The sequence below is a fragment of the Tursiops truncatus genome, chromosome 2, assembly GCF_011762595.2.
Source record: "Tursiops truncatus isolate mTurTru1 chromosome 2, mTurTru1.mat.Y, whole genome shotgun sequence".
In the NCBI taxonomy this organism is placed as follows: domain Eukaryota; kingdom Metazoa; phylum Chordata; class Mammalia; order Artiodactyla; family Delphinidae; genus Tursiops; species Tursiops truncatus.
Window position 1 is genome coordinate 118,786,141 of NC_047035.1, and position 16,432 is coordinate 118,802,572.

Below are 16,432 nucleotides of genomic sequence, written 5' to 3' on the forward strand. Positions count from 1 at the left end.
TCCTGAGACCTTTTGACAGAAAGCCTGGAAGTTAATTGTAGTTTGGTGGGAATTAAGACACTCTTTGGTAGTCTCTATAGCTCCTTTGCTTTTGGTATAAGACATCTAGAATCATCTTGTATATTTTCCAGGGCCAAACCTGGAATCAACCATTTCCCTAAGACAAATTGGTTGCTTGTCCTAAGAATTGGTATTTAGACACCATTATCTGTGTGCTATGGGTATTCATTGCTACTGGATTGGTTACTATATAAATGACCTTTTAGGGACAAGAGAAAACTGAGCATAAGCATCTCAACAATCAACAACCAACTTCCATCAGTCTCTAATTTGGTCTTTTATGTAAAGACAACAAATATTCTTCTAATTTAAACATCTTATCTCAGGATGTACATTTAAACACTGTACTTCAGGATGGAGATGGTGAGGGGTTTGAGTGTCTTTAAAAATAAAATTTTTAACTGACGAAAACTACGGTATTAACTGTGCTAAGAAATCCATATCAGCAATTACAATAAATATAAAAATTGTGTATTTGAGAGAAGTGGTGGCTTTTTCTTTGGGAGGGGGTTGGAATCTTTGTCACAATTACGACCAAGATGGAAATCACCTTTTAAAAAATATTTGGGAGAAATAAAACTTATTTTATTTCTCCCCACTATGAACAAAAGCCGTGTGTAAAACAAACTCATTTATCTTCATCAAATTACACCAAATAGAGTTGCTATTAGCAATTTCTACCAAAAAGTGTTTTAATTCCCACCAAACTACAATTAACTAGAAAATAAATTCAAACACAGATTTCACAATAGCACTAATGAGATTATAGTAAGAGCTATGCAGTATTACATGTCAAACAAAGCTAGGTAGCACTGATTTTTGTAAGATATTTCAATGAAAAGTCTTATCATTTGCATAGCTCAAGCATCAAAAAGCTAATCAGGCAGCAATACCACAAATTCTACCTTTAGCAAAATTTTGTCTCTGGTGTTAAAACAGTTCTTTGATAACCGAGCAACTCTACGTTATTAATCACACAGAAATGAAACAAAATCTTTCTAGTTTTGGATTTATATATCCTATGTAAATGATCTCCTTCACATTCACATTTATTATTCTTGTGAAATTTTACACTCGAGAAGCAGAAATTCATTGTCTTTTGATTTGATACAGATCAAGCCTAGCCTCAGGCAAGTACATTTTATAGCCCAAAATACACACATTTAAATTGTGCAGTCCAACACTGGAAGATGGTTAGAACCATCAGGCTTTATTTGGTAGGTCAAACCAATCTGACTTTTCAACAAAGTAGCACTGAAAAAGAGAACTCCTGTTTCCAATTAGTTGTTTACTTAATGGACAAGGGCTCAATTTAAAATAGTAATTTCAATTTCTAAAGTTACAAGCAAAAGCAGGTACAACAGGTATCCCAGTTATTGCTTAGGTCAAATACATAGACAATCAGACACCCATGATAGCATGTAATTTACTGGATAAAGGAACATGACCAGTAAAAGCCTCTTAATTAATGAGAAAGATAAAACAAAAACAGCCTATAACCATGTACACATACCCTCTGTTTGTCAAATACTTAGCAGCAGGACTACTCCTAGCAATGCTTCCAGCAGGTGATATATGATCTGTCGTGACAGAGTCTCCCAGATATAATAAGACATGGGCATTTTCAATAGGCTGGAGTGCAACTGGCTCTTTGGTCTAAAAGGTAAAAAATGTTGAAGGCATTTAACTCTTCATGAGGTTTTTAAAACTTCAAACAATTTTTTAAGTATCAAATAGTAAAAAAGTACTTACAAGCTTATCAAAAAATGAAGGACATCTGATATAAGTAGACTTTAAATCCCATGGAAACAAAACTGAATCTGGTACTTCTAAAGAATTCCACCGTTTATTTCCCATCTGTGAATATGGTTTTGGTTGATAAACCAAAAGAGAGATAAAATGGAGTCAGAAAAAGAGGTTTATGAAAATGAGGAAATTAACATAGTACTTAGGTTAGAATTAAAAAAAGAAAATAGGCCTCATCCATTTGGATAGAAAGCTAAAATACTGCATTCTATAAAATTATGACATTTTTGGACTGAACTGATAAAATTTGCTTATCGAATTCCAGCACACCAGATTTTCAGGAATGCCCTAAGAGTTAAGTTTCAATACAAACTGAATGTGAACGACTTTACAGAAACCCAGAAAAGCTAAAGAATTTAGAAAGATCTAAACATGTTGCTTAACTTAAAACATTAAGCGTGTTTTGGGGTATACTTTTAATATTTAAGAATATTATCATGGAGAAAACCTTTTTTTTCCCAACATATTTGTCCTACATCACTGTATTATTAGTCCTGCCTTCAAACTATGTTCAAAATCTCACCATTACTCACCACCTCCACTGCTACCCCAAATGTTCCATGCTATTACCATTTTTTACTTTGGACTACTACATACAATAGGTCCTCCTGACTCTATCCTTATTACCCAACCCTCTTGCCCCAATATAGTTTCAATTCAAAGACAGTGTAATCTTTTTGATTATGACACTCCTGTTCCACACCTTCCAATGGCTCCCCATCTCACTTCAGAGTAAAAGATTAAATTTTAATAATGGCCTAAAATTCCCTATGTAATCTGGACATCATTTTCTACCACGATCCTTCTTACTTCCTATGTTCTAGTCACACTGCCTTCATTACGGTTCCCTCCTTAAGGCCTTTACACTGGTCCCTCTACCTGGTAAGCCCTGTTCTTTTTTTTTTTTTTTTTTTTCGGTATGCGGGCCTCTCACTGTTGTGGCTTCTCCCGTTGCAGAGCACAGGCTCTGGACGCGCAGGCTCCGCGGCATGTGGGATCTTCCCAGACCAGGGCACGAACCCGTGTCCCCTGCATCGGCAGGCGGACTCTCAACCACTGTGCCACCAGGGAAGCCGAGCCCTGTTCTTTGTTCACATATATGACTAACTTGTTCACCTCCTTCAAAACTTTGCTCAAATACCATGTTTTCAACTATCCTATATAAAACTGCAATCTACTCCCCAAATTTTACACAATTGGTTCTCTTTACCCTGTTCTGTAATTTTCTACAGCACTCATTACTTTTTAACATATTGTGTAATTTACCTAATTATTCTGTCTACAGTTTACTATCTGCCTCTCCCCTTGAGAACTTTGTGTTTTCTTCACTGATATATTCCAAACAGCTAGAAGAGTGCCTGGCACATACTAGGGTCTCAATAAATATTTGTTGGGTTTCCCAACAAATTTAGAATCAAATTTTAATTTTGATTCTATTCAGAAAGATACATGAAATAAAGAAACACTGCCACTTTATTAAACCTTTTAAGAAACAAATGAGAGTCTTACCTCTGTCTTCTCTTTTAATGCTTTAAACATGGATAATACAACATGTTCTTCCTCTATCTGATGAACTTCTTCTCGACTAGGCCAAATATCATGTAGGTAAATATTCCTGCCAGTAGGGTCAGTACCTGGTTAAAAATTTTTCATATGAAATTTAATATAAAAAGTAACTCCCTCAAAATGTTCACATCTTTTCAAAGACACATCACAGAAACCAAGTATATTATTCAACAAGAGTGCTTCAGGTGTAAGCAGCTGAAAGAACTAATTACTTGCACATTATATATTCTTCATATGAATCAAAAATTAATAATGCATCGTGATAAGATTTTCTGAAATAATTCAATAAATGAACGGTCTAGGAAACATTTCAAAAGTACAACTTTTGGGGAAAAAAGTGTGTGCAGGTATATATGTATACATATAAAGGAAAAGATACCTAAAGGCTCCATCTGGAAATCTATATTCACTGTGCCTGCTATGGCATAAGCTACCACTAAGGGTGGAGAGGCAAGGTAATTGGCACGAACACAATCACAAAGACGACCTTCAAAATTTTTATTTCCAGATAAAACTCCACAAGTAACCAAATCACCCTGAAAAAACAAAAAACACAAATGAATATATTCAATTCAAGAGATGGTACAAATTTGGATAATCACATGTAAGAAATCTCAAATATTACACTTCTGAGGGCATGATAACCAAAAGCATTATTTCCAATTATTAGGTACAGAACTATCAATACTGTAAATAAACTAAAATAATTCCTGCACTATTAAGGAATTAGTTCAAGGTTCTAAAAATGACTTCAAAGAATCATTTTATGATTGATAGGTTACTCTTCCCAAGAGATGCAAGGACTACAGAAATATAAATACATTAATATACATTTTTGATAATAGTGAAATACAGTTAGGAAAAACCATTTGGATGTCTTACTGATCCACACAGTTTACCTGTTTTACTGCATTTAAAACTGCTTCTGATAAGGGTGCTGTATTTCCCACACATGTTGAACATCCATAGCCAACTATTTCAAATCTGCATTTCAAAAAATAAATGTGATTGGACAGAAAATCACAACATTTGTAAAGAAAGGACAAGTCTTATCTTTCATTTCCATCACTGTAGTAAGATTGCTGAAGAGAATATTCACAACACAGGAACCTTCATCAACATGTTCATTTCACAGCTTTTGAGCAATCAAGTCTGACCCTCAGCCAGGCTATCTGTACTGAATGCAAACCTCTGAAGAGCCCTGATACTTAGGACACTCCCTAGTTAAATTTGGTTAACTAAATCTGACACAAAACTTATCAAACTACGCAAGAAAATTCTTCAGATACTACTCGCTAGGAATATAACATGACCGTTCAAAAAATCGATATTATACTGTCCTCCAAAGGGGTTTAAACTGTCAAATATCAAGAGGACCTGGCTGCAACAATCCGACCAAAGGCCCCCAAAGAGGCACTGTAATTGGGTACTCTGATAGGAGTAATCTTTTAATTCTCAACCAACTAAACCCAAGAAAAGCTCCTGACAAAAACTCCAAGATGATATAACTTAAAAATTACAGGTATAATCCTCAAAATTACTTTCAGCTGCTCTTCCAAACAAAGAAAAAAACCTAAAACTTGGCAGTTTTGCAAAAGAATTGATTTACGTAAGACACTATGTTCCAAAATACACAGTGAAAACACAGCTAGCATCAATTATTTTTTTGAGTACATAAACAATATAAGTTATTTTCTCCAAAGTTCAGGGACAACTTAACCTATGCTTAATGGATATAATAATCTCACAAAACCTCAATTAAGACAATTTATTCAGTTAATAATGCAACCTATATCTTACTCTGTTCTGAAAACTGATGATCTACATGACTCATGCAAATTATGCAGTACTTGGTACCATCCCTTACCTGTCTGTCACTGTTACTTGGTTTTACTTGTTTGTCTTGTGTTTCCATCTTTAAATTAGAGATCACATCTCCTACTTCTTTGTAGCCAACACAATGCCTTGCTGCTCATTGAATATGCCTCGTAAATGTCTGCTGAGTGAAACGGCCTCAAAGATTTTGTGGTAATGGCAAGGCAACAAGTAGAACTAAAGCGTTTTTTTCTATCTTCTTTTTGTATATGAAAGGTCCTAACAAGTAGTTTCAATCACTGCTGAATACCAATGTCAATATAAAGAGTGGTAACCATCACTTACCCGAGCTTACTAAGATATGGTAATACTCCACTTGAACTGAGGTAATGTGTAACCATCCCACTGCCTGGAGATAAACTTGTTCTTATATAAGGTTTAACATGCAGACCAGCTTCAACAGCTTTTTTAGCCAAAAGACCTGCAACAGTAAATAAACAATAATTTATTATGGCAATGTTTCTCTCCCTCTTTCCCTCATATTAAAGTAGGAAGTAAGAAAGGGTTTATGGTTTATTTTACAGGTCATCTCCAATACAGGTTAGGGTAAAAGTCTAAAATTCACACATTTACTGTCATTATTTTGTTCACTTTATTCTACTGATTTGTTTCATTTAAAACAAATAAAAAATTGTGGTAGATATACTAGCTTTTACATTATAAATTATTAATATACAATCTGATATCATGGCATCATGCACACAAATGTAAAAGGGTATATAATAACATCATGTACACATATAACACATATCATTAAATGAACCATTTTAAATGCTATAATCGTAATGAACTAATAGCAATTTAACATTTATTATACTTGATTTTATATGATTAATGAATTGCTCCATGTACATACAATTGATTTCATTTATATTCCTTGTCAATAATCTTTTACTTCCTTTGTGTCTCAACTGAATCTAATACACTGCTATGGTAAATGTCTAGTAGATCAAAAGATCTGCTAATTAACTATACTTCTAAATTGACAGAAAAAACAGATACAACCTAAAGCTCGTAGATACATGATATAATTTGAAAAATTCACCTTTGTAATAAAAACAAAATTAATAACATAAGTCAAACTTAGGCTCCTTAAAACCTAATTAAAAACTCAGGTTCTCAATATCAAACACAGGCATCAATACTCATGCATAATCTAAGAAACAGAATGTGAATATAACAGAAAATGTATGGCTATAAACCACAACCTACCTGCAGCGAGCATGACAGATGGATTGCAATTATTGGTACAACTGATAACGGCGGCAATGACCACAGATCCATGAGACAGCTTATATTCACTTCCTTCATAATGAATAGAGACGATATCATTTTGCTTTTCAGCTGCAATTTGGAAGCCTTTAAATCCAACCTATACAAATTTGCACATAAATATAAACTAAATATTCTGGATATGTATAGAAAAAAAGACTGGTAGAAAATATGGCAGACCCTTGACTTTTGATAAGTTCTGACTATTTGTGAGTGATGCTGAAGTTCCATGTCATTCAGTAGTTATAATTCAGCTGAAGCATGAATTTGAATAATCATGACAGGAGTCTGGTGGTGTTCCTAAGCTTTTATCTACTGAGTCCAGCCAACTACTCATGATCCAGATCTTATTTGGCTTTGCTGTTCTTTATTCATTCCTACTTAACAGTAATTCTCAAGAGATGGTACAAACATTTTCTGTTAAAAATGTCCTTGAACATTTGCTTCAAAATGATCCTGTGTGTCTATATGTATGTAGAACAGATGAAGCAAGATGGGTTATGAGTTAGTAATTGTTCAAGTGAGGGACACAGGAATTCATTACACTACTTTATTCCTGTAGAAGTTCGACATTTTCCTCAAAAAAAAAGAAAAAAGAAATTATAAAAAGAAAGGCTCTGAAAAGCCAGCTACTAGTTCTCAGAATAGAAAAAGTGACAAGATTGAAGCCATGATTCTCAAGACGGGAAGTACAAACCCTGAAAGTCAAAGAGGTCACTTGGTATTTAGTTAATTTACCAGACTTTAAGAGAGTAATCACAACAGTGTAGTGGTTTTGTTCTAGTCTGGGAAATCACAAAAGTCTAGAGCAGTGCTGCCCGACAGAATTTTCTGTGATGATGTAAATATTCAATAGTTATGCTGTCCAATACAAGAGCCACAGCCACATGTACCTATTCAACTTGAAATGAGGCTATCATGACCGAGAAACTCTATTTTTAACTTTAAATTTTTATTTATATATACCCAATCAACCTCTGGTCCTCACAGTGGATCTGGGAACAAGCTCATGAAATGTCTGACTTGCACTTTGGACAGAGGCAAAGGAGGGTGCAGCTGGTGTGTGCCAATAACATATAAAAATACAGAAGTTGATTGAGTTCATGGGTCATCCTGCTAGTTCTTCACTACTTACTTAGCACAAAGTGTATTGACAAATAAGGTAATCTACCTTTTCATTTAAGCAAGCTTGGAAATCACTTTTCATATCTGTCAAAGCAACTCTATCTTGAGGTCTTTTTGGACCACTGACAGATGGAACTATTGAATTCAGATTAATCTGGATCACCTAGGAAATGAGAGAAAAGAGGGAGAAAAGTAATTAGAATTCGTAAGTACAGATTCCAACATGAGTACTACTTTCTGATGCAGAATGAATATGCTCACATTTGTTTTAATGCAATTTGCTTTAATGGTGATATACACTCCCAAGAAATATTTTAAAACAACTCCATTTAATTTATGAAACATAATATATAAAAATTTGCTAAAAGACTAGCAGACCAGTATGCAAACTAGCACAACACCAACCATACAGTCTATATAAAATTTTTTTCCCCCAAATGGTTTTTTCCCACAAAGATAACACTGTCTTCACACATGCCTGATGATAAAGTAGATGCCTGTGCCAGCTAAGTTTATTGCTTCTGAGCTCCAAATTCATCCTTCTTTGCCTGCTCTGTGATAACAGAGGTGGGCTCAGTAAACATTTCTCCTTTCTCAGCTTGTACGATGTTAAGTCTGGTCAATAGAGGGTGCTTGGGGGACACAGCAGAAAAGGGTTTTTCTACTCCTGGTTCTAGTTTAGCTAGCCAGGCCCCTGCAGGCCATGCTTTTATTCCTTGGTTTAAAAAAAATCATATTTTATAAAAATTCCACCTCCCAGCTAGGTTTCTATTAATTTCTTCCGGTATTTCTACCATTTCCCTATGTACATTTTATTTGTGTATAATCAATTCTAACAAATTTTTTTCACTATGGCTTTCATCATTATTTAACAGCCCTGTTTATTCTGGTTGAGCACAACTGAAACACCTGCTTTTCCTACACTTTTATTTCATGGATCCAGGTGATCCTAGTCTGTGTATGTATTTGTTTCTCTTGAAATCAACATCCTGGTGAATTTTAGTTTTATTTCTTATCTATCTGGTCAGGTTTTTAATAGGCACATTTATTCCATTTCATTATACCACCAAAATGTTTCCATTTAATTGTTCTTATTCTTTCCCTTTTTAAAAAAAATGTGGACAGAGCACTAGATTTGATAAATGGTGCTGAAAGGGACCAGAAAATAATCAGAGAAGTTAGAAGATTTGCCCAGAACGTCACACAAATTCAATTCCTATGGGTTCTATATGGCACTCAATATACTATATGTATTCACTTATTCACCTAACATGTTACTGAACATCCACTATGTGCCACGCACTCTTCTAGGAGCTGGGGACAGAGTGCCAAACAAAGCAGGTGAAGTTCCTGTCCTCATGGAGCCTACTTGTATTCATTCTAGTGAGGGAAAGACAGGCAAATAATTATACAAATTGATAGGTATCAGGCAGGGATACAAGCTATGAGGAAAAATAAAGCTGGGTGAGAAAATGGATTTCCCAAGAAAAAAGAGCTTAACAGTTAACCATACCAATGATAACACCAAGTTGATTTAGATCCCTGACACACTTCTAGAAAGTGAATTTTATTACAACTTTCCTGAAAGTGAATTCTATTACAACTTTCCTGAAAGTGAATTCTACCTACTTCAATATAAATTTCCAAAAGATAAGAAATATTTACTTAGACTGTAAAAATATCTTTAACATTTAAGATCACATAACTGTATATCCCCTTCATAACGGTGGATTTTTTACAAAGTATAGACATTAACCAGGTGCAGACATCATCAAAATTGATATTTGGGGAGTAGATTATAGTATTCTTATCCTAAAATAGAAAAAAATTAGACTGATAAATCGAGTCAATTTTATATTTTAAGTACTAAAAATTGAGACTTGATAAAATGTCACAAAATTTACTGTAATATAAATCTATGTAAAATTAATGAATAAAATCAGAGTTGGGTCACAAATAACATTACCTTGTTAAATAATAACAGCTATCATTTATTGAGGACTTACTATGTGCTTGAAACTGTCATAATGAATTTGTACTTAACCTCTTAAGAATCCTATGAGGTAGATATTATCTTCATATTTCAGAGATGAGGAAACTGAGGCAAAAAGGTTAAAAAAGTGCCCAGGTTGTATAGCTGGTAAGTCTTAGAGGTGGGATTCAAACCCAGGTGGTCAGGCTCCAGAATTTACAGTCTTAACTACTATTAGGTGGGTTATTGTGTATATACCTGGGAATACTCAGGTTCTCTTGAATTATCCTGGTCATTTCGAAACAATTTCACAGCTTTAAGGTATGTTTCCATTGACTTGAGTTTGGCTTTGTCAAAACCTAAAAAGATGATTAACAACAATAAAAATCCTTTCAGAAATTTTTAAATCTTTGGGGGTAACGATGCCGAATTTCAGTGATGAGCAAGAAACAAATATTACTTATTACTAAGCACTCAGAAAAGATTTCTTTACAAATTGGTATTATTCTCAATAGTAAAAATTTTACCCTTCATGAAAACACTTTATAAAATACATACCAGAACCCCCCCTTTTAAAAGTTACTCAGTCATAGACAAGACCAGAAATACTGAGCCAGTTATATAAAACTCACAAAAATATTGTTTCCAAGAGAAAAGCCAATAACAAAATTCAACATAATAAATCACTAGCCACCATGAAAGATGAAATTCATTACTTTCCCTAAACAATAAGCAACATTAATATAATAGTCAAAATGAAAGAATAAAGTAAATGAAAGTTAAGAATAAAGTAAATGAAAGTTAAGAATAGTTTTACAGAGCAGGATAGAGATTTAACAAGATCTTCCAGAAATTAAAAGAACTTAGATGTTAACAATAAAGTTTCCAATTAAACATTCTGGTAGTTATCTGTAAGCTTGATGAGAAGGAAGTAACTGTGGCAGATTATATTTGCCAATGACTGCCACAACAATATCTATCCCAAGTTACATGTTCTCTTACAATGTGACATTGACATTCAACCATCAAGAGGTAGAATCTACGTTCATTCCCCTTAAACCTAAGCAATGTAATTTCTAGCCGGCTAGCTGGCTAACTGGCATGTACCTTCTCCCCAACCCCCTACACCCCTGCTCTCTCAGGTTACCAACCCTTGAAAAGCCACCATGTGAGAAAGCCCAGATTATATATTCAGAAACCATAAATAGGTGTTCTGGCTGACAGTCCCAGCTGAGTTCCCAGCTGACGGCCAGCATTCACTGCCAGACATTCAAGTGAACAAACCTTCAGGATTCCTGGCCCTAGCTTTTAAGTCTTGCAGTTGAGGCTCCAGACATCATGAAGCAGAGACAATCTGTACCTGTATGAATTACTGACCCACTGAAACTATGCAGCAATAAATGATTATTGCTGTTTTAAGCCACTAAGTTTTAGGACAATTTGTTACAGTGACAGATCATTATGACATTAATTAATATCAATATGTAAGGAATAAGGCATTTCTCTCTTGAACATTCTGCCACCCAAAATCTAGTTTAGAGAAAACTCTGTATTCTATGAGGACCATTCCTTCCAAGGTTCCAAAGGACCAGTCATCCATTTTGCCATTTGACTTATCATAATCTGCCCCCAAACTGAAGAATACTAGGATATATCTCCCCAATATACTTATGATGAGATTAGTAGTTCAGTAATGATCTCTTAAAAAAAGAAGTGGATCAAATAAAGAGACCCTGCTTTTTAAAGAATAGGGGCCTTATAAAACCAACACATTCTGGTTTTGCAAGTATTTTCTATATTAGTCAACAGAAGAGTGGTCAAAGTTCCTAGTTAATCAGGCTACAATAAGAATTTGGAACCTGTAACCCTATGCTGCTTTTCACAAAATTATGTGCTTCTTCTTTAGATAGAGCACTGGTTCCCAAACTCTGTCTCGTGGCTCCTCTCTTCCTGTATGTAGAAGAGAACAGCTGTAAATGTGCGCAAGCCTGACTTCCATTAAATTGCAACCTCTGATCACTAACAGGGTGGAGGTATCCATTATTAATCATTGGGAAAACGTGAGGCAAAGATCAGCAGTTTGAATAACTCCTCTAAACTGCTGTAAATGGGTTACAGTGGATTAGGGTTTGAGGACACAACACTCTTTAAACACATCTGATGCAGTTTATTTCAAAGCTGCTGTTTTAAAATAAGACAATTTCATGAACATTAAATAACATGTACAAGGTAGTAATTTATTATACAATATTTCAGATAGACACATTGGAAATGTAACACATTTATCCTAGTGATCTTATACGTTCTTACCTGTATGTTCTAAATGTTTTAATGTCACATTGTCAACAGGGAAAAAGCTGAGGATAGCACCATATTCTGGACACATGTTTGCTATTGTAGTTCGATCTACTATAGACAACTGTGAAACTCCACTTCCAAAAAACTCAACAAACTTTCCAGCCACTCCTACTTGTCTGAGGTGCTATATAAGGAGATACATAGAAACACACACAAAATTAGCATGGATTTTCTGAAAACTATAAAATCTAATCTTTAATCCATTACTACTGACAGTGAAAGAGGTCCTCTGTTATTTTTATGAAACATCAACTCATTCTGGTTTTCCAGGTATTTTAAGGTAAACAGTCAATAGAAGAGTGGTCAAATGTTACTATTAGGGTAGAAAAGGGCTTGAAAGTTCAAAATGGCTAAGATTCCCGTTTTAATGTCTCTGAAATCAGCGTATACCTTAGACTCTATGGTGTGTCTGTTAGCTGGCAGTCTTCTTTCTTTCTTAGCAGCACATAAAACAGTGGTGCTTCTAACCAATGATGGCATTAGATTTAGTGAAATACTAATATACTGATGAAACTGTGTATTTAAATTCAAAAAATTATATACTGCTATAAAAATTCTTCGAATTCCAACTACTGATCCAAATATTTACAGCATCACTAATTATAGGTAAATTTCTTTTTTTTAAAGATATTTTGTTTTTGATGGGGACCATTTTTAAAGTCTTTATTGAATTTGTTACAATACTGCTTCTGTTTTATGTTTTTGGTTTCTTTGGCCATGATGCATGTGGGATCTTAGCTCCCTGACCAGGGATCGAACCCGCACCCCCTGCACTAGAAGGCGAAGCCTTAACCACTGGACCACCAGGGAAGCCCCCCTAGGTAAATTTCATTGATAGGATTTAACATATGGCCTCAAATTTAATTCCTTCTAAAATCATTTTTCTTATTACTCATTTTTAAGTAACCAAAACAGCTACCCACCTCCTCTCAATTGTAAAATGGTGTCAGAATGGTATAGAGGGACTGCTCAGCACAGTGACGATGTATGAAACAACATTCAACCTATGAATAACATTAAGCTCTAACATTTTATAAGTGCTAAGGATCACTTAATCCAAACGTTTTATAGATGCAGAAACTCAACCCTAAAAGAAAGATGTTTCCTAATTTTCACTGTTTTATTTTTGAGGATAAGAGCCATATAGATTAGATATAGCAAGCCAAATGCTGCTTTCCCCAAATTAATGAGGTACCACAATATACATTTTGAAAAACAATATATGATTAATCCTACAAAGATCATGAATAGAACAGGACCTCAAATATGGGACAAAATAATCAAAAAGGTACATCTACATAATAAGTTTAATTTTTGCATCAATAAGCCAAAATGTCAAAAGTACACGTAGAACATTGTTAAGAAAAAATATAGCTGGAGGAATCTAAAAAGCACCGTTAATTTTCAGGATGTGTGAAGGAAAAGAATTGATTTTTCTAAAATTATAATGGGATATCCCTTTTCCTGTAGGAATAATCCTTCAATTCTCTAATTTAACTTCTTGATCTTTTGGTACCACACACTGAATCAATCATTTCTGCAAGATGTCAATTTTTTTCTAATTAGGGAAGAGGGATCAATACTAAATGGTGAGAGGGAGGTAACACCATTTACTTTCCCTGCTGAGTATTCTGAAAGCCTTCAGACCAGTAACCTAACAGAAAATGCTGAGATACTGGGATCCAAATTGGAATTATTTGTGGAACATTTCCCAGGTTCATTCATTGAACAAAATGGGACTTAATCATTACAATAAAGTTAGTGAAAACGAGAAATTTAGGATGGAGAGTTACAAATTATTGTCTTTAGGAAACCCTACAGTACATATATTAAACGCATGCAGCCAATATTTTAAAAATTCAGAGAAAAAATTTCTATATAATACTTTTATCATTTCTTTTTATTTTTAATTGAAGTATAGTGGATTTACAATGTTGTGTTAGTTTCCGGTGTACAGCAGAGTGACTTTTTTTTTAAATGTTAAAATAGCCAATAGAAAAATCTGACACTACCACATTTTTACAGCCTATATTTTTTAAAGTACTAATACAGTAATAGTTTTCAGGGGACAAATGATTCAAATTTGTCAAATTAAAGGAGATGCAATTAGACATTTCCTAAATACGACTTTTTTTTTTTTTTTTTTAATTCACGAAGGCAACAAACATTCACAGAGGCAATAAGGCATAATGGTTAAGAGCATGGACTTAAGAACCTGACTGCCGGGTGGGAAACCTTGTTCTACACTGACCATTCAGCCCTATGACCCTCTGGTTAAGTCATTAAACCTTACTGTGTCTCAGTTTTCACAGAATTAAAATAAGGATGGCAATAGTAACAATCTCATAGGCTTGTAATGAGGAATAAATGAGTTAACATGTCAAGAGAACAATGACACAACAAATTGTTTTGTACTTACTAGTATAAAGGGTTAAATTTTGCTATTATTACTATGATGATAACTATGATGACACAGCTAATAACATCACAGTGCTGAGGATGAGTTGATGAACCCAAATCCCTGCTCTTCTACTTACAAAAAAAAATCATGTCCACTAAGTTATACAGCTAGCAAAATTTTAACTTACCTTTGTAATGCCAAGAACAACATCTATGGATGTAACAAAAGGATTCGATGAGCCAGTTAATTCACATCCAACCACCTCTGGTAAAGTAAGAGAAGCTGGCAGACCAAGCATAACTGCTTCTGTTTCAATACCTCCAACCCCTAATGTAATAAAGACAGGTATATGAGTATAGCGCATTTAAAGATAATTTATCTTTGTAACATCTAAATCTCTAGGTGTTTCACGAGCTTGTCTTACACAGTACCTTGCACAGAATTACTATAATGCTATTACTGTAGATATGGAACTCAAGTCTTCTCAAAAGAATGACTCCACTCATATGGTTGGAAAAAACTGATTTTTACCTTTATCTTAAATTCAGAAAACATTTAGTATCTATTATGCTAGATACTATGCTATGCTCAAGATACAGTATGAATAGAACCCAGCCCCTGTCAACCTCAAGAAGCTCAGTCTAATGATAAAGACAAAAAGCCAACAATTATAGCACCCTATAAAAGAGTACATGCACTCTGCCAGAGGGAATAGCTGATGCAAGCCGTGAGGTGCAATAGCACAGCCCACTCAGGTAAATAAAAGATGTGTTTGGGTAAATGGCTAAAGAGGCAACAGGTTGTGATGGGCCCTATAAAAAACATGAAGAGGGGGCTTCCCTGGTGGTGCAGCGGTTGAGAGTCCGCCTGCTGATGCAGGAGACACGGGTTTGTGCCCCGGTCCGCGGCATGAGGATCCCACATGCCGCGGAGCGGCTGGGCCCGTGAGCCATGGCCGCCGAGCCTGCGCGTCCGGAGCCTGTGCTCCGCAACGGGAGAGGCCACGACAGTGAGAGGCCCGCGTACCACACACACACAAAAAAAAAACATGAAGAAATTTGGATTTACAAAGAATGCTAGGAGAAGCCACTGAAGGACTTTAAATAAGGGAATAAGCACATCACCTTCACAGACATCATCATCATCATCATCATCACTAAGCACTCCACAAATGGTAGTGCTGTGCTGGGCACAGTCCACATTTCTTTTCATAAATTCTCTCTTATACCACACTGTCCACAAACACTTGAATTAAGATTTACTTTTGTTCCTGCTGTTATACGTGAAAAAACAGCCTCAAAGAGGCTATAAAGACCCTGCTATTTATGTTCTTTATTATAAATTTCCTGACATCCTCTCCCCCAAAGAATTAAATATAGTCATTTACTTACCCCACCCCAGAATCCCCAAACCATTCACCATGGTTATATGAGAATCTGTGCCAATGACACTGTCCGGAAAGAGGAGGTCCTTTTCTTCAAAAACCACTCTCGACAAATACTCTAAGTTTACTTGATGAGCCATTCCAGTTCCAGGAGGGATTACAGCCACATTCTTAAAAACTCTTGAACTCCACTGTATTTTATTTAAATTTAAGAAATCCAACTGTTAGCATATATCTGAATTTGCCTCATAATCAACATATAAATACTGACACTAAAAATATTTTACCAATGTTCATCATGGTCAAAGTTTACAGTACATAAAAACAAATACACAGATACTAAACCTAAATATATTCATTTTGCAGATTATTAAAACAAAATTAAGTCAAAGAAAAATGTTCCAATAGTCCAGATAAACAGTAGCTTTCAACTACATTCCAAGGATTCTCAGGGATGGGAAAAGGGGTAGGCCCAAGTAGAAGACCCTCCAAGCTCACTTGAATTAGAGCCACTGTTTTTAATATTTTGTTATACACTAGCGTTTCTGATTAAGATTTTATTTGAAGGAAAAAAAGTAAAAAAGGGTTCTACTGCTAGTGTTTAAAAACTTCT

The 16,432-nt window shown here is 34.9% G+C and overlaps 1 protein-coding gene across 2 annotated transcripts in view; it reads right to left on the reverse strand.

Moving 5' to 3' along the window:
- The window catches only part of IREB2 (iron responsive element binding protein 2), a 49,158-nt gene that overhangs the window by 8,136 nt on the left and 24,590 nt on the right, over nt 1–16,432 (reverse strand). For both annotated transcript variants that reach the window (XM_019950396.3, XM_073801308.1), the window contains 12 exons: nt 15,827–16,010; nt 14,623–14,762; nt 11,987–12,158; nt 9,935–10,035; nt 7,751–7,867; nt 6,520–6,679; nt 5,593–5,728; nt 4,332–4,416; nt 3,812–3,968; nt 3,376–3,500; nt 1,813–1,917; nt 1,574–1,716 (listed from right to left, as the gene is read on the reverse strand). In XM_019950396.3, coding sequence (XP_019805955.1) covers nt 1,574–1,716; nt 1,813–1,917; nt 3,376–3,500; nt 3,812–3,968; nt 4,332–4,416; nt 5,593–5,728; nt 6,520–6,679; nt 7,751–7,867; nt 9,935–10,035; nt 11,987–12,158; nt 14,623–14,762; nt 15,827–16,010 — 1,625 coding nt within the window. The remainder of the gene's footprint in view (nt 1–1,573; nt 1,717–1,812; nt 1,918–3,375; nt 3,501–3,811; nt 3,969–4,331; nt 4,417–5,592; nt 5,729–6,519; nt 6,680–7,750; nt 7,868–9,934; nt 10,036–11,986; nt 12,159–14,622; nt 14,763–15,826; nt 16,011–16,432) is intronic.